The sequence below is a fragment of the Antrostomus carolinensis genome, unplaced genomic scaffold (genome assembly GCF_000700745.2).
Source record: "Antrostomus carolinensis isolate BGI_N321 unplaced genomic scaffold, ASM70074v2 scaffold12115, whole genome shotgun sequence".
Taxonomy (NCBI): domain Eukaryota; kingdom Metazoa; phylum Chordata; class Aves; order Caprimulgiformes; family Caprimulgidae; genus Antrostomus; species Antrostomus carolinensis.
This window is the reverse complement of record NW_010318468.1, coordinates 7150-24772: the sequence shown is the minus strand read 5'-3', so window position 1 is coordinate 24772 and position 17623 is coordinate 7150. Positions and strand designations below refer to the sequence as shown.

Here is a 17623-nt window from a genome sequence, read left to right as displayed (position 1 = left end):
GCTTTGAGCAGCCAGAGCAGTTACTGAGCTACAGTACAAAACTGTCAGTCACGTTACACCGTGTGTAGCCCGGGCAGATGCAATCCCCCTCTGTTTTGATGCAGCACATCCAGTCAGTTGTCGCTGTGCAGCAGCTTTTACCCAGGAGCAATGACTGGCCTGGTGCTGTGTGGTTGGGGCAGCAGTTTTTCCAGAATTTCAGTCTGAGATTCATATGGAGGAGAAACACCAGCCTCTGAGCAGCTCTGATATGTGGGATATCTCATGAGTGAAGCTGGATCCATCCCGTGTGTGAGACGCACGTGCAGATCCCAGGTACAAGAACAGCCTTGTACCTTGTGCTCTTTAAAAAAATGCTGAGCTGTTTTCTGTCGTGTAGCTGTTTGGAGATACAGTGTGGAATTATTTTAGTTTTCCCCTTCTTTCTATCAGCTGTCACGAGCACTGGGGAAATGGGTTTATAGAAAGAGGGACAGAGCAAACTGAGAAGAGCATCGCAGTGAGACTGCGCAGTGCTGACCAAGAAACCCTCATCTCCAGTGCCTGGTGCTGAAGCTTTAGGTGGAGTGTTTGTGATTGAGGAGGAAATGGCTGGGCACAGAGCTGCCTTCGTGTGCCCCACGGAGAGAGCTGTTATCCCTCAAGAAAGGAGACGTAGAATGTGTTGACTCTGTTTATCATTTCAGGAATGGGCACGGAGGGAAGAGCTACTCCACTGTTAAATATTTGCAGGCGTTAGCAGACAAAACACACTTGCTTCATGTGTAATGAAGTTGTGAAATGCCTTTCAAAAATAGTTCATGTAATCCATTGTGTTTTCTCACGACCATCTCACGAGTTTACAGTGTTTTAAAGATTGGGAAAGCAGAGCTCTGCCTCTGAAGCCTGTAGATAGAATTTTTGTGAGCTGCTGATGTAGTTTTTTTCTAACTTATTCACAGCACTTTAAAAATATGAAGATGCTTCTCCTAGCTCAACACATAGGGAACGAGTGTGTGCAGAGCGGAGTTGGTGTGTCAGCCAGATGTGACTGGTTCTTTTTCCATGGAAGTCACGACAAGATGGGGCAAAATGGAGAATAATCCAAAGAGGAAAAAAATGGAGCAAGACCGAGTTTTTGATTGTGCAATTGTCAGCGGCTTTACCAAATGAGTGTCTCTGCTGCTCCCATCCCACTGTTCTCATGTGTGCTGCGTATGCCTCTCCTGCTTCTATTTTCAGATGTGTAGCATAGAGGAAAGAGAAAATCAAACTGGGAGGTGAGTGAGAGCAGAGAAAGGAAGGAATTGTACAAGTTCAGGAGATATATCACCCACTACAGCTCCTGGTCCTGCCTAGACTGGCCCTCACAGCATATTCTCAGCTGTGTGGTTAGTTTTTTGATGCTCCAAACACCGAGGTTTCTGTCACTTCATTTGCAGTACCCGGGGTGGAGCGCTGGGAGCCGAAGCCCCGTTGCTGAGCGGGGTAGCAGGGATTCATACCGTGAAGGTTGTGTGATGCAAAAGCAGACCTGTGTTCATTTTTCACTGCTGGAGCTGAGAGCAGCGTGTCCTGCCCTTCCAGCAGATCTGGACCTTTCTCTTGCCTAAGAAGAAACTTGAATACTGAGCTCAGATTTGTAGGTGGAGATGTTTCACCTGCTCTCCAGATTTGTTGGCACTGAAAATAGCTCTTCCGTCCAGCTTCCTTCTGGTAATTCTGACTCAGGCTTCCAGTAATGGAGGGTGTTTTTTTCTTTCTTTCTTTTTTTTTTTTTTTTTTTTTTTAAATTTTAAAAAGGAAATAATCGGGAGTGTTTATGCTCAAGAACTTCCCATCTTTCACTTCTGCTGGTGGAGCATGGGTCTGGCACTCCACAGGCTATAAACCTGGAAGTGGTGCTGCTTCTGGAGTTGCTGATTGCTTTGGATGCCATGAGCTGGCTTGACCTTGCTCGCTGTTGGGAAATTCCAGTGTGATTTGGTTTGCATGGAGGCAGAAAAAGGATCTTCTCAATTGTGCTTTCCCAGCTAGGAGAGCCTTGGGAGCTGGCTAGCAGTGCAGGGGGCTGGATGGTCCAAAGACATCGTTAACTCAGGGACAGCAGTGGGTGCCTGGGGGGGACCTTGGTGCAGTTTGAGCTCCTGGTCTCTGCAGTGGAGGTCCTGGTCTTTGAGGGGCAGCTGAACTGTGCAGGGTTTGGTGGTCTCAGGCAAACCCTTAACCTCAGGCCGGGGGTTAATCAGTGACCCCTGGGCTGTGTTCTGCTGCAGTTATCTAATTACTTTGGATGGTGGTTTTCATCTTAAAAACAAAATTGCAAACTCGGTAATTGTGCCCCTCAAGGGCTGTCTGTAAGCAGATGTAAAGTGTTGGTGTTCTGATCCTTTCCCAGTGATGGCTCTGGGTTGCAGTTTTGTTCAGTCTTTCCCATTCCCCCTGTCTGGATCTCCTCGGCTGTACTCCAGTCTCCTCATCCCTAAAGTAATGCTGTTGCTCCTCATTATAAAATCCAACCCAGAGCTCTGAGTTGGACTCACCAGTTCAGAATAAAACATACAATTCCACAATGGGTATCTACGCAGCTCCTTTTAATGAGGACCTGTCTTGTTGGGAATGGCAGAGCAGTTTTGTACAGAGCTCCCTTCAGAGCAGATGGGAAGCAGTGACTAACACAACTGCTCCAGCACAGAGCAAACCCAGTATTCCCATTATAAACTTGGATCAGGTCTTGTCAGGGACTGCTGGCTTGTACGAGTCCTTTGAGAGTGGCAGCGTTTACACAGGTAATCTGTCAGTGCTGGTGGGAGGTGGATGAGGGGGGGGGCTTATGCTTCAGATCTCATGTTTCAAGGCAAAACGTGGCATTTTGGGCTGACCCGTGGTAGTGCTGAGCAGTTTGGCAGGAGGACGCTGGTCCCGCAGGTGTGGGAGGACACGGGTCCCTGCTGGCTTTCGTCACGTGTGGGCACACACACAAAGTGTCCACGCTTCTTGCAAGAATGTATTTACTTTGGTCAGTTATCCCCTGTGTGTATGTTGACAAAGGCATGTGCGGCATTTGTGAGATTTATTAGTTGCCAGAGTTCTTGCCCAGGGCTTTTCATTCACAAACAGAAAGTATCAGAGTCCACTGACGAGATCCGAGCGTAAGATCTGAGTACGGAACACAAGGATCGTTCCTGTTCTCTTGTTTTCATACTTGTTGGGGTGGGAGGGCTGAGGGTTAAGGCTGCCTTCTGACCTGCACCCTTTCTGTTCCAGCTCTTCTCACCCAGCAGATCGTTCACTGGCTTAAACAGTTCGAATGACCACGTCCCTGCTGTCCCCAACACCCCGCTCCTCATAAGCTACCAGGTGAGAACAGTGGTTGGCTTTGGTCACCAGGCTCTTACCTCGGCAGTGTCACAGTGTGGAGGGGAGCAGTACTGACAGTTTTCCCTTCCGAGGGAGCCAGACAGGAAAATCAGATGGATACAAGGCACTGCCCTTTCCCAGGAGTGTCCTGTATTTCCCTTGGTGGAACCTCGCTGTGTTAAGGAACAATTTGAGCTTTCTTCACAGCTGAACCAGCACAGTCTGCACCAGCTGCTCTTCCTGGAATTACAACTTTGCTTTATGCTGCTCAGTACCACGCTGAGTTTAAAGCTGGTCCAGGTCCCTTACTCTGGGCTGGATTAGAGCACAGCTGGGCAGAATTCATAGTAGCCCACAGCCCATCTGAAAAGTGATGTAAGCAGCTTTCCCTAATTTGGTGTGGACCAGGCATTGAAATAGCTCTTAAAGTACTTGCTGAGCCCCCGGGGTGGGCTCTTGCAGATGGTTTTTCTTGTTGCTGTAGTCTGGAAATGAGATGAATGGTGTTTGAAGGGTTTGTGAATTTGCACAGGGGTGGTTTAAATGGTTGTTTCTGGCACTGTGTAGCGCTGCGTGTGTCCGGGGTTCAGTGAGAACATTAACATTTGCTCCATGCTGTGTTTCTTTTCAGTCTCAGGCTCCTGCAGAGGAGGAGGATGAAGGTGAGGAGGAAGAAACAGAAGAGTTGGGGCACGCAGAGACCTATGCAGAATATATACCTTCAAAGTGTGAGTGCCTTACCTTTGCATGGCTGTGGGAAGTTCTGTTAACTCCACTGTGGACCAGCCTAATTAACTGCTCCTTTATTTTCCTGCAAGCAGTGTATGGTGTTTGCTGTGGCACATCCCAAGATTGTGATTTTCTAGCAAAACTTTGCCAGTGTACTGATCCTTTATTGGTGCTGTGCAAAACACTCCTCTGTGCCTTGCTTTGGGGGGCATGACTTGTTTCTGACAGTCTGGAATTTCAACAGAACAGCAGAGTGAAGAGCCAGGGGTTGGGCTCATCTCTTCTGTTCCTGAGCAGAGGGCTGCAGACTGTTAGTAGGAGGTCTGCAGTCCTTTTTGAGGTGCCCCATGGGAGCGAAGAACTTGAGTGATCTGTTTTCTGTGCTGTCATTTAGCCAAGATTGGGAAGCACCACCCTGACCTCGTGGTTGAAACGAGCACTCTATCCAGCGTCCCCCCACCCGACATCACCTACAGCCTTTCCCTGCCGCGCTCCGTTGCCGACAAAGGGTCACTCTCTGCACTACAGCTGGAAGCAATCGTTTATGCCTGCCAGGTATGTGGCTCTGCCTTGCCCAGCTTGCATGTCTGGCACTAGAAAGACGCTGCCTTTTGTATGGACAGATGTGTGTTTTAAAATAACCTGTAATAAAGGTGATGAAACTTTGGAAGCTTTGGCACACGGTATTTTAAATGCCTTTTGAAAGGATTATTTGAAGCCGGGGAATTCTGTGGGGTCTACTTCCCAAATAAGCAAGAACCCTTGAGTTTTGTTGCACAGGGGAGGCCTTTTCCTTGAACTGCCACTTGTGAGCTTGGCTGTGGCACTTGACCATTCCTGCCATTGTTCACCTGAGCAGGAAGTGCACTTGCATTGATGGGATGTGTGGAAGGGTTAAGTGGTGCTCTTATAAGCTCAGATCAAAGCTGTTAGCAAAGGCAAATCTAGTTTAATTTCCAGTTCTGTTCTTGATTTTGCAGCAACATGAAGTTTTATTACCCAATGGGCAGCGAGCTGGGTTCCTCATTGGGGACGGTGCTGGAGTTGGAAAGGGCAGGACAGTTGCGGGCATCATCTTTGAAAACTATCTTAAAGGGAGGAAAAAAGCTCTGTGGTAAGTTGTTTTGGTTTTTTTTTTTTTCTCTCTCTTCTCTTTTCCCGTAAGACCTTGGAGTTAGTTTGGATCTGGGAGTAAGGAATTCCTTAGTGCTGATGTTGGCTTTATGGTTGACTCATGCTGTGGCCTTGGGTAAGTTGTTTCCACCTCTTTGCGCCTGTTTGCTGTCTGTGAAATGAGAATATTTCCCCTGCAGCGGTGAAGGAGAATGAGTCACTATGAAATAGCAGATGATGTACTACTTGGAGTGCAATGTCAGGCCTATCCCCAGTCTCTTTGAAGTCTGCAGAGGGGTATTTGTGGACTTCTTGGGTGCAGACTCAAGCCCCTGGAGTATGGGGTTTTACTGCAGAACACGCACAGCTTGTCGTAAGCGGCAGACTGTCTGCTGTAGGATCTTGCATTGAGTGTGTGGGCAGTTGGGAATGTGACAGTTCTGCACACCTACTGCTGCTTTACTCAGAGCTATTAATCACTGTGCGTGCCCTGACTATCTCCTTAGGAGATAACCAGGCCCACGTCTTGCTTTGCAGGTTCAGCGTCTCCAATGATCTCAAGTATGATGCTGAGAGAGATCTGAAGGACATTGAAGCCTCCCACATTCCTGTGCATGCTTTGAATAAGGTAGGGGAGAGAAGTCGTGGTGGTGTTCTGGGAAATCAGCCTCCAGCAGCAGTTAGATGGATCCACCTTAGCATGGGAAGCAGCAGTCGCTTCTGCCTCTGCAGGACTGGTGGCACAGGCAGTAGCAGACAGCAAGCTGCTGCCTGGTCCCATCTCTCAGCGTGCTCTTCCCACTCTGGACTCCTGCTATTTTTATACACTCTGCAGACCTGCGCTGTGAGCTCAGAGCTGCTTCCTGCAGGGAGTGAAAAGTGTTTCCAGGCAAGTCCAAAGTCCAGCAAGACCTGACCCTTTCTTGCCATTCCCGAAGAGTCCTGCAGAGGGAACAGCTCCTGTTAGATGTGGCTGTGCTCTGCTCTCATGGGCTAACACTTCCCAACACTGGTTTCCTGGGACTTTTTTTCAGAGCCTGCAAGTAAGAGAGCACATATAACTGCACAGATTGGTGCCTGGCAGGAGCCTGCAGCCCTACGGTGCCATGGCTGAGCACGTGGGCATTTCCCCCCCAGATCAGAGAATTTTCAGACTTTCTTCCAGTTATTCAGTGATGAGGATGAATTATTTCTCAAAAGAAATAACCAGCAGTTGTTTAGTGCTTATTCAGACTTCTTCATAACCTGCACTTTAGTCTCTTGTCTGGTGCATCAGGCTTATGTTTGCCACACCACTGGCCAGTTCACTGAAACACTTTTCCCTGGTTTTTAATAGTATTGAACAACCAGTTCAATAGAAACCACGTGTGTTCTGCACCTCTGAATGCACTCCATTAACAGACTGAAAGGGATGATTGTTTTCAGACCAAAAAGGCTTTAAATGGAACTTTCTTCAAATCAAGACCATGGTTTTTTTCCCCTACCTTTTATTTCATTACAGGTGGGACCCATGGCAGTAAGGTGGGCAACAATCTCACCTGGTCAGAGAGAAAATGATTTTCTGGAAGTAATTAAAACAGATGGAAGGGCTCAAAACAATTAGGCATTCTAAACTGTTGCTTAAAAAAAAAAAAAGGAAGCTACTTCAGCTGGCCAGAAAACTGAAGTCTTAGCGTGGTCTCCACATTTCACTGCGTGCATCCAGATGTGCTGACACATGGGCTGCTGGAACTTATCCAGACATTTAAAGTCCCTGTCATCACCATCTCTCAGTGCCAAATAAAAGTGCTGAAGACGTCGGCTACCAACAGTCTTTTGTCTCTTCTGCTCTCAGATTGGGTTTTGTTCTTGCAGGCGGGAGCGTGTGTCCTGCACAGTCACAGCACAACCAGACCTATTGACTGTGGGCAAAGGGTGGGCATGACACGCTGGGGACAAGTGTCACAAACGTGTGTGCTCTTGTTCTTCCTGCAGATTAAATACGGTGACACAGCTACCTCGGAAGGAGTCCTCTTTGCCACTTACTCTGCACTCATTGGTGAAAGCCAAGCGGGTGGACAGCACAGGACACGCTTAAAACAGATTTTGGACTGGTGCAGGGAAAACTTTGATGGAGTTGTATCCTTTAAAAAAACCAAAACAACCAAAAAACCACCATAAACTGGAGAGGGAAGAACTGCATGCTTGTGATGGTGTTTCACCAAGGAACAAAGAACTTGGGGCCATCTGAAGTCACTGGGAGCAGCTGTGCTGAGCAGCCCGGTGCCTGTGGTAGATGTTTAAATGCTGTAAGCACGTGCATCCCCCCACGCTCCTCTCTCCTCCTCCACAGCGTTAATGGGAGGAGGGGAAGAATGCAGCTGGGATCAACCTTTTCAACATTCTTCTCCCTCAGCATTACAAGACAAGACACACCTTGGAAGTGAAGGGAGAGGGAGGGGGAAATGATGTTCAGGCTCTGAAGACCACAGGATTGGATTTCATGCAGTGTGGGGAACGAGTCAGTCCTGTTGATACTGGGACTGGCTGTTTAGTTGGCTGGAGGAGGCTGGGCTGTATTTTCTGTCTGCTCCCATCCTTGAGATGAAAATAGATCCTTTCTCCTTAACTGACATTCCCCTCCAGATTGTGTTTGATGAATGCCACAAAGCCAAAAATGCCAGCTCTACTAAAATGGGCAAAGCAGTGCTGGACCTTCAGAACAAGCTGCCTCGAGCAAGGGTTGTTTATGCCAGTGCCACAGGTAAGCTTCTCTCAGCATCGTGTGGGCACCACATGGAAACAGTCGCTGGTCACCTCTGTGATCTGTAGGATGCCTTTGAGATGTGAGCACCTACACTGTGGGTGCCCATTCATCCAGGAAGTGCTGCAGTGTTGGAGGGGAGCCTGGGGTGCTAAGATCTGCCCCAAGCCCCAGCGCTGCCATCACTCCTGACTTTTTGGCAAGTCAGACTAGTTTATCTCCAGTGTAACTTGTTCCTGGCCAGCTGCTCAGCTGTAGGGCCGTGCTTGCCCACTTAGTGTATGGAGGGAAATGTTTGGAAAGGTCTGTGGGTCTCCTGAGGCATCATGATGAGTGACTGTCCTCTTAAGAATTCACTTTACTTGAGTCAAAACTATTCACAGCCGCTGTGGTTCTGCTGACAGTGAATTCTGTTCAAACAGGTGCCTCTGAGCCAAAAAACATGATTTACATGAGCCGCCTGGGGATTTGGGGGGACGGAACCCCTTTCAGAGCATTTGATGACTTCCTGCATGCAATTGAGAAGAGGTAAGTCGTGTCCAGCATCCCTTTTCACATGGCTTATCTTTTGTGGCAGCCTTTGTTTGGGAAGTGGGTGCAATGCCTGAGGACAGTGTCTGCGGACAGCTTGAGCCAGGAGAGGTGGTGGTGGTGATGTTGCAGAGGCACCTACCCAGTGCTGCCCTGTAGCAGAGGAAGGGGTTTCACAGGTGTCTTCCTCTCCCAGGGGAGTTGGTGCAATGGAGATTGTGGCAATGGACATGAAGGTCAGTGGCATGTACATTGCCAGGCAGCTGAGTTTCACTGGAGTGACCTTCAGAATCGAGGAGATCCCGCTGGATCAGCAGTACAAGATTGTCTACGACAAGGCAGCGAAGTTGGTGAGCTGGTCCCACTGCAGTGGGGAGACTTGATGTTTAATTGCACTTTGGGCACAGCCACTTGTTATCTGGGAGGGTTTGAGAACCCTAAATGTGGCAACAGCCACAAACTTGGTTCGTAAGAAAGGAAGGGGTACACGTGCTCAGCTTACATAAAAAACATCATCTTATACTTTTTTACTTCTATTTAAAAGTTCCATATTTGCAAACCAGAGCTTGCAACACCAAGCTGATGCAGAAAGGAGACAGTTCATTCAGCCTGACACAGTGACACAAACACTGATGTTAAATCAGATTGTCAGACCCCAGACTGTTCTAATAACGTCCTGCCCCACAGTAATGACGATGGAAACTAAGATTTTAACTCAACCTTTCTCGGTATTGTCTGCAGTGGGCAGAGGCCTTGATGGTGTTCCAGCAGGCAGCCGACTGGATCGGCTTGGAGTCTCGGAAGTCCCTGTGGGGTCAGTTCTGGTCGGCTCACCAGCGCTTCTTCAAGTACCTCTGTATTGCTGCTAAAGTCCGGCGACTTGTTGAGCTTGCCAAGGAGGAGCTGGCGAAGGACAAGGTACCTGAGCCTCACAGCACCAACCATCAGTCTTACAAGTGATTTTTTTTTTGTAGTCTGCAACCAAAGGGAGTTAATTATTTATTGTTCAGCAGCAATTTCAAACCTCTTTAAGGCTGAATTTCTCTTCAGATTAACCAGAGTGAAGTTCAGTGTGTGGGTTTCTGAGAACATTCCCAGTGAATGATACTGGGGAGTTAACGTGGCCTCATCTTCCCACTGCTGTGGGAGGCTTTACCCACTGCTCATTCATGGTGGAAGTGGGCAAGCTGATTTGAAATAATATTTTGGGCCTCCCTGACACCCTGCTGTGCCGTCCCTTGTGTGTCCCTGCAGTGTATCGTCATCGGCCTGCAGTCCACTGGGGAGGCTCGCACCAGAGAAGTCCTGGACGAGAACGATGGGCATCTAAATTGTTTTGTCTCTGCTGCAGAGTGAGTTAAAAAAATCCCTGTTTTTCTTCTGCTGGGGGGATGCATGAGAGGCTGGAGGTGTGCTGGGGTAAGCCCTGCCCTGGGGCTGCTGATCATTTGCAGTTCTTCAAGTGCAATTTCATAACAACTTTCCCTGTGCAGGCTGGAAATGGAGAGGACACTTAGCTGGGTCCTTGAGGCACTGTTTCTTCAGCATGACTTTATGAGCTAGATCCTGGATTCTGACATTTCCTGTGGTCCACACTTGCACGAACAGCCTGATCCGATTGTCTTGTGCACATAAAAGAATCGGCAGGTGTAGGAGAGCCAGAAATGTGAGCTGAGATGTAGTTTGTGTGGGTCTGACTCTGGAAAACAGGGCTGTTGGCAAGAAATGAGCGAGAGAACATCATGTAATGGTGGAGACTGGGATGGTGATGTGAGGTGGCACTGCTGGAGAGGAAGGAGTGGTCCAAGGAGTTTAGAGTTGCTGGTGTTGACTTTCAGCACATGTACAAGGCAGGACTGATGTCCTGGTTGTGTTGCCTTCATTCCAAGCTAAAAGGAGAGTTGGTTGTGCCTGAAGTGCAGCCAACAGCAGGACTCCAGCTGCCCTGTCAGCAGGGGCTGAGGTTTATGCTCCCCCACATTCCTGCAGCTTTCAAAATACCAGCCCATCCCACGATCGTGGCTCTTCCTGCTCCATGGGTGACAAAAACCTGGCACACTGGGTTGAGTTGTGTTTCCTCTGTTCTGCAGGCAGCAGGGTTGTTGCTGTTTTCTTTTGAAGTGACTTTTCATGCAGGTGAAAGCAGTGAGAGATGCTGGAGACAGCGTGTGTCCTGTTCAGGCAAAGCTTTCCCCCTTGTTGATGGGGGAGTTTTGTTGGTCTGTCACTCTGCTGTCTCCAGTCCGTTCCTGAAAAATAAATACCAGTTTGATGACAGTGCACAAGGCGACTCTAACAAGTGCTTGGACTGGTTTGATCTCTTGGGTTGGTTTTCATGTCACAGGATTCAGAGGAATTGCCTCTAGAGGACTGTGTGGTCCCTTTGAGCCTCGTTCAGCTGTCAAAGGAGGAAGGGTCTGTTAGTGATCACGCACACCACTCGACTCTGTCCCCAGTTCTAGAGGCAAGAGCTCTAACTGAGCGTCTCCTGGCATCTGCTGAGCCTCCAGCTGTGATGTCCTGGTTTTACAGCACTTCAGGGGATTTCTTGAGGGGAGTGTGCTGGGAAGAAGCAGTTGTTTAAAAGATGCCGAGAAACGGGGTTAAAAATAAATGGATTGTTCAGTGAGTGAATACCAGCCCAACCCTTTGCTTGCAGGGAAGACAGGGAGTGCAAGTGTCGGGAAAATGAGCAAGGTTTCGTGGCAGGGAGGCTCCAGACCGGAGAATGAGTCTTTGCAGGGTCACCCCAGCACACAGGACACAAGGGCTCTTCCCTGTGCTGTGACATTGCAATCACTGAACTACCAGCACAGGGCTCTGCGGCTTCGGGAGCGGCGCTGTCCGTGCCTCCTTCAGCCCCGCACACCAAGGCTCTCGGAGCTCCCTCCCTGCTGCCCTAAACTCCCTTTTCTCACAGGGCGAGGTGTCATGTCCATACCCCTCAGCTCTTCCTTTCAATGGGTTTTTTTGTTGTTGTTTTGTTGTTGTTTCAGCCAGAGCTCATTCAGCGCTGCCTTCTCATTGCACTGGGGGCTCATCCCCACCCGACACAATCAGCATTTAACCATTTGCTCTTTTGTTTTGAACAGCCCACAGAAGCATTTGTTTAATTTCCACCTCTTCTGATTTTTTCCCATTCACCTGAAACCACTGTGTGTCCGTGTTTTGTCACTTTTCTCTGCTGTGTGGGCAATCAGGCCCACATCCAGTTAATCAGAGGACTTGGTGGAGCACGTTTGTTGGACAGCCTGAGGGTGATCTCTGCTGTCAGAGCACAGAGAGGGCCTGGGACACTGGGACTTACTGGATTTTTCAGGAGTGATGTAACAGCTTCCCAGTACAGTGTTTCCCATTTAAAACTCCCTCTCAGTCGCTATATAAAGGCCTCACAACCTTGGCGTGCCACGTGGTCTGCTGCAGCGTCTCCCTGGAACAGCCCCGCTCCCTTCCCCGTGGGGAGCCCGTGGCTGAGAGCGTTTTTCCCGGCGTTGCACCCCTCAGCACACCCCTCTCAGGGCTGAGGATCTGCAGGCACAGCCCACGCTCCCGTGGAAGAAGCCTTTGGTGGAACACACTCAGTCTGAGTTTCTGGAGAGCCAGGCCGTGCCAGCGGCTGGCTGATCACGCAGTAGTAGTTGTGGTGCAGGATTTACCCCTCTTTCATGAAATGTGGTGCTGTCTGAAATACACATTGCTACGTGATAACCAGGAGATGTTCCTGGTAGCTAGAATAAATTTTGCATCTTACTTTCAGAGGCGTCTTTCTATCACTAATTCAGAAGCACTTTCCTTCAACCAAAAGAAAGAGAGAAAAAGGAACTGGCATTAAAAGAAAACGTAAGAGCACACTCCACTGCCCAGCATCTGACCTCCTGCCTTGCTGCTTCACCCCAGCCACTCAGCTTTTTCTTTTCCTTTTTCCCTTTTCCCTACTTCATGCTTTTTGCTGCTCTGCCCTGGTTTCAGTTTGCCCTCCCGCACATCTCCCGTCGCTCTCTCTCATGCGGAGGACGGCGGCTCTGGGTCATTCACCCTTTCCTCCCTCTAACCCACTTCCCCCTCGCAGCATTAGGTCCTTGCCTCCACCACTTGCCCCACAGCCGTGCCCCTCTCCCTCAGCCACGTCCTCGGCTGGTGGGCAGGTTGCACACGAGTCCCAGCTGCATGTCTGAAGCTCTCTTGCAGCAAGGAGGTGTTCTCCACTATCCCTTACTTATAGCATGGCAGGTGTCCTGGGAAAAAAAAAAAATCACTTCCCTGCCAAATTCTTGGCTGTGGCTGCAGGTAAGAAGAGTTTTGGGATTTCTTCTCCAGTGGGATGTGGGAAAGGGGGAAGATGGGGACAGAGCACTGGCAGATTGTGGGGCTCCTGTTGACAGACCAGCCTGTGCAAGCTGGTTTGTGAAGCCTCTCACGTGGCAGGGGCATGTGTGCTGTGCTTGGAAATAAACAACATCCCGAAACACCGGCACCTTCCCGTGTCCTCTGGAGACAGTCAAACCTGGGGACTCCTTCCCCCGAGGAGTTAGCACTGCTTAGAGCTGGCTGTGTGTTCATCCTGACGTGTGCAGCTACCTGCAGCCCTGATAAAGATTGCCTTGTTCTTCCTTTCTCTCTCTTCCTTTCTCTTTCTCTCCCTCCCTCCCTTCCTAACTGCCCCCCACCCCACCCAAGAGGCTCTGTCTTTCCAAGATCAACCTTTCATTTGGGGCAATCTCAGCTGTTTTGTGATTTCTCCTCTTTCTGCACTGGCACTTGCTGTTCTGCATTGATGCACGAGGCTGGGGACTCTCCCTTGACGCCGCTCACTCTCCCTTGCAGGGAAGCAGAGGGGCCGCTGCGCCAAGGCTCTGAAGGGCGTGTGTGACCCCATGGGTGTGATCAAGATCAGTGATGACAGCAGCACCGACTCCGACATGGGGCTCGACAGCGACTTCAACTCCTCCCCAGAGTCTGTGTTTGAGACGGACGATGTCATCTTCGTTGAGCACACGTACAACGGCTTCGCAGCCGAGGACAGAAGTAAGCAGAGCAGGGTTAGCTCCGTCCTTGCTGTGGGGAGCTGGGAACCAGAGTCACTCTTTTCTGTAGACTGTGGCACCCAGTGCACAGGAACACAGCTGGAAACACAGGCCCATTTCCCCACCAAAACAGGGGGAAGCACAGAGGGAATTCACTCCACGCTCAGCAGCATTTATTGCAAGTCGAGGTGTCTTTGCCTGCTCATCAGATCATAGAATGGTTTGGGTTGGAAGGGACCTTAAAGATACACCCCTAGAAGCCCTGGGGGACAACTCTGATTTGCAATTACCAGGTAACTCTAAACTTTTGCATTTTATGTTCCAGGTAATTTTCACATGCTGCCTTCCCAGAAAGAGATGCATGGCCTGAGAGAACTAGAACATGTGGAAAAGATGAAGCAGGACCTCCTAGCAAAAGTAAAAGCACTGGGCAAAGAGCTACCTCTCAATACCTTGGATGAGCTGATCAATCACTTCGGGGGCCCGGAGCATGTGGCTGAGGTACTTCCTCACCATCAAGAGTATATTTTGGTGGGAGTGGGAGATGGGAAAAGGGGTCAGCAAAGGGGGTTTCTGCTGGAAGAGGGTTTTCTCTCCTTTTTTACAATCTGAAAAAGCTGTTGGGAGTTCTAAATTGCCTGGCTGTGCTGTGCAGGTGTCTCCCCTCTGCTAACAGCCTCTCTCTCCTGCGGTGTGTGCAGATGACGGGGCGGAAGGGCCGGGTAGTTTGCAGACCGGACGGGTCCGTCATGTTTGAGTCCCGTGCGGAGCAAGGCCTCTCGATAGACCACGTCAACCTGAAAGAGAAAGAGCGTTTTATGAAAGGGGAAAAGGTGAGTCAGGTTCGAGCCAAGGGAACCTCCAAACATCTGCACGGGAGCAAGTACTGAGAGGGGAAGGAAAGGGAGGGTGCATGTCCATGCTGGTGCCTGGCCAGCCTCAGGCCAACAAGGCTCTGCAGCTCCTGACTGTCTGTCTGACCTGCTGGAAGGTGACAAGGAGTCCTGGGTCCCCTCACAGGCTGGGGAGTTGTGCTTTGGGCTGTTTCTTGAAGCAGTTTTGCAGATGTCCAGGAACCTCGCTCCCTTTTCTCACTTCTTGTCTCTCTCCCTTAGCTTGTAGCAATAATCTCCGAGGCCTCCAGCTCAGGTATCTCTCTCCAAGCAGACAGACGGGTGAAGAACCAGAAGCGCCGGGTCCACATGACACTGGAGCTGCCCTGGAGCGCAGACCGGGCCATACAGCAGTTTGGTGAGGGTTGGGTGTTCTTGGTCCCTGTCTCCTTCCCCTGAGCGTGGTTCAGACCATGAAGCCTCGGGCAGCCCTGGGAAGGAACAGCCCATGTGGCCACGCCAGCCAGGCTCGTGCTGCAGCCAGGGAGGTGTATTTACCACTCTGAGACGCGGCACCTCGCAGAGCACAGTGTGTTTTGCCAGGATGGAAATGCAGACACAAAGCAGTTGTGGCTGATTTATCTTGTGGGGAAGGTTTGTGTTGACTTCAGGAGTGATTTGCAGTGTGGGAAGGGGGAACCCTCCCATGCATGTTAGCAGTGTGTCCTCATGAAACATGCTGGAGGTGTCTGGATTTCTGTTCCACCCTGGGGATGCTCTGTAGGGGGGGGAGGGACAGTTCCTCAATACGTGAGCGCAAAAGAAATAATACACATCCTAGATCAAACCCCTGGGGCTCCTCAGCCCCAGAGGGTCAGGGCTATAAACCCAACTCTGCCAAGGTCTGAGCAGCACCAGGGGGATAAATGCGACCGTGCCGCTGTCCTTTCCCCCAAGGAGAGATCTCCTTTGAAAACCAGCGTGACATGGGGAGTTGTTCAGGCTCTCTCACCTCTTGCTCAGCTTCCCCACACCAGACAGGCTGGACCAACCTCTCCCTTCACTTCTTGTGTCCCCGTAGGTCGAACGCACCGATCGAACCAGGTTTCTGCTCCAGAGTATGTCTTCCTTATCTCTGAGCTGGCAGGGGAGAGGAGGTTTGCATCCATCGTGGCAAAACGTCTGGAGAGCCTCGTAAGTGTCCTGCAGCGATTAAGGTGTCAGTTCCAGCTCCCCTCTTGGTGTTCCCACTGGCATGGCCAGTGTAACCAGTACGGGGGATTGCATCACCCCTGACTGAAGGCATTGCAGTTGTGGAATGCAGGAGGCTTTTAGCATCCTGGGATCTGGGAAAGGAAGTGAAGAGGAATACGTAACCAAGGCATGAGGAGGAATTTCAGGGAAGCAGAACCCAATCCAGATGCTGGAATTCCCCCACTGTTACAGGACCCATCTGTTTCCAGAAAGCTTATGAAATAATTAATGAAATAATGAATTTGTCTCTGTTTCGTTTTTCTTCCCTGATAAATCCCCAAATAGTTTAGTGAATTCTCAATATTCCAGGGGATCTCTGCCTCCCCACGGCATGTCCTTATCCTCTTGTCTTGTGAGACGTGGCTTTGCCCACCTTTCTCTGGTGTTTTGCAAGAGCTAAAAGTAAGAACTTTTTGCTTGTTCTGCCTTCCCAGGGCGCCTTAACTCACGGAGACCGCCGGGCCACCGAATCGCGGGACCTCAGCAAGTACAACTTCGAGAATAAGGTAACTTGTGGTTGTTCTTGGGTAACTCGGCCAAGGAGGGGTTTTAAATAGTTACCGGTGCCCTCAGTGGGAGCCAGAGGCAGGAAGATCATTGCTGGCATCTACAGGCAGCATCTGGCCTAGCAGCCAGCCCCACTGCTGAGCTGCCAGCCTGGGTTCATCCCATGCCTGAGTCTTGTCTCCTTTCACAGTACGGGGCTAAAGCACTAGACAGAGTTCTCTCCACGATCCTCAGCCACACGGAGAACAGAGTTCCTGTGCCCAAGAGCTATGACAGAGGAGAGGCTGCGTTTTTCCATGGTAAGAACATCACCAGCTCTGGAGTTTCTGCTGCATCTTCCTGTCTGGGTTGGTCTCAGGTTTGGGATGCCTGAAGAACCAAGCAGAAGATCAGAGAGAGGGAACAGCACCCCTGGCTTAGCAGCTCACTAGTGAGCAGGGTGATTGGCACCCAGATGTGAGTCACCCTGACAGATGTGGGGGGAAAAAAGAGTCTGGGAGAGACTTTGCTGCAAAATAATGGGCAGAGCAGGGGGGGAAGCAGCCTTACAGGAGAGCTGAGGGGAGGCTTAACCCTAAAAATGCATAAGGTGTCTTCTGCTGTTCCAGAAATGAAGCAAGGTCTCATCTCAGTGGGGATCTGCTGCAACCATATGAAGTATGGCACTGTCTCGGTGGAGAAGGGTATGTGTCAGACTTGTCCTGCCCAACACAGGGGAGAAGTGAAAGGGGCAGGGGTGTCATGGCCCACCCAGTCCATCCACACCGGGGTACAGCCTCGAGGGGTTCGCTGTGCAGCTGGGGCAGGATGTTTGCCTGGAGGGGAGGGTCCTGTGGGGATTCACCCACACGGCAGGTCACGCTTCCCTGCAGCAGCCTGGCAGCTGACCACAGCCTTGGAGGAACAGCGCTGGGCTGCCATCGGGAAGGGACCTTGGGTGGCTTGTTGGTTGGCTCTCTTTGGGAGCATGCCAGGGGGTTCCATCCCCAGCTGCTCCATGTTCCCTGACCCACCGTGCTCTTGCAGACTGCTCCATCACCAAGTTCCTGAACCGCATCCTGGGTCTGGAGGTGGACAAGCAGAACATGCTCTTCCAGTATTTTTCTGATACCTTTGACTATCTGATTGAAAAGGACAAGAAAGAGGGCAAATATGACATGGGCATCCTAGGTATGGAGAAAGATGGGTGGCCAGACCTCTCCCTGCTGCACCCCTGAGATTCTCTGCTGCTCCCTGTGCTGGCGGATGGTGATGTGATGTCCCCACACAGCACAGATTGAGACATGCAGAGAGAGGAGATGGTACAGGAAGGTGTGTCTTACAGCAATCTTTTCTCCTACAGATTTAGCCCCAGGAGTGGATGAGATCTACGAGGAGAGCAAGGAGGTCTTCCTGACCCCTGGGCACCCGCAGGATGGGCAGGTCGTGTTTTATAAGGTAGGCAGCCTGCACAGCTATCCCTGCAGTCCAGTCTCCTCCAGTGCTTCCCAGTCTGTGAGCTGCTGGGTCCCTCCCCCTGCCCCATGACTTTGTGTCACGTCTGCCTTGGT

At 50.5% G+C, this 17623-nt stretch overlaps 1 protein-coding gene across 1 annotated transcript in view; it reads left to right on the top strand.

Moving 5' to 3' along the window:
* The window catches only part of SBNO2 (strawberry notch homolog 2), a 45941-nt gene that overhangs the window by 25950 nt on the left and 2368 nt on the right, over positions 1–17623 (top strand). Inside the window, exons 5-26 of the mRNA XM_010168908.1 lie at positions 3247–3339; positions 3971–4067; positions 4463–4623; positions 5049–5182; positions 5719–5809; positions 7156–7299; positions 7807–7924; positions 8347–8452; positions 8652–8805; positions 9197–9373; positions 9710–9807; positions 12213–12295; positions 13280–13480; positions 13805–13980; positions 14181–14312; positions 14595–14730; positions 15394–15506; positions 16001–16072; positions 16264–16372; positions 16682–16756; positions 17100–17243; positions 17416–17510. Coding sequence (XP_010167210.1) covers positions 3247–3339; positions 3971–4067; positions 4463–4623; positions 5049–5182; positions 5719–5809; positions 7156–7299; positions 7807–7924; positions 8347–8452; positions 8652–8805; positions 9197–9373; positions 9710–9807; positions 12213–12295; positions 13280–13480; positions 13805–13980; positions 14181–14312; positions 14595–14730; positions 15394–15506; positions 16001–16072; positions 16264–16372; positions 16682–16756; positions 17100–17243; positions 17416–17510 — 2709 coding nt within the window. The remainder of the gene's footprint in view (positions 1–3246; positions 3340–3970; positions 4068–4462; positions 4624–5048; positions 5183–5718; positions 5810–7155; positions 7300–7806; positions 7925–8346; positions 8453–8651; positions 8806–9196; positions 9374–9709; positions 9808–12212; positions 12296–13279; positions 13481–13804; positions 13981–14180; positions 14313–14594; positions 14731–15393; positions 15507–16000; positions 16073–16263; positions 16373–16681; positions 16757–17099; positions 17244–17415; positions 17511–17623) is intronic.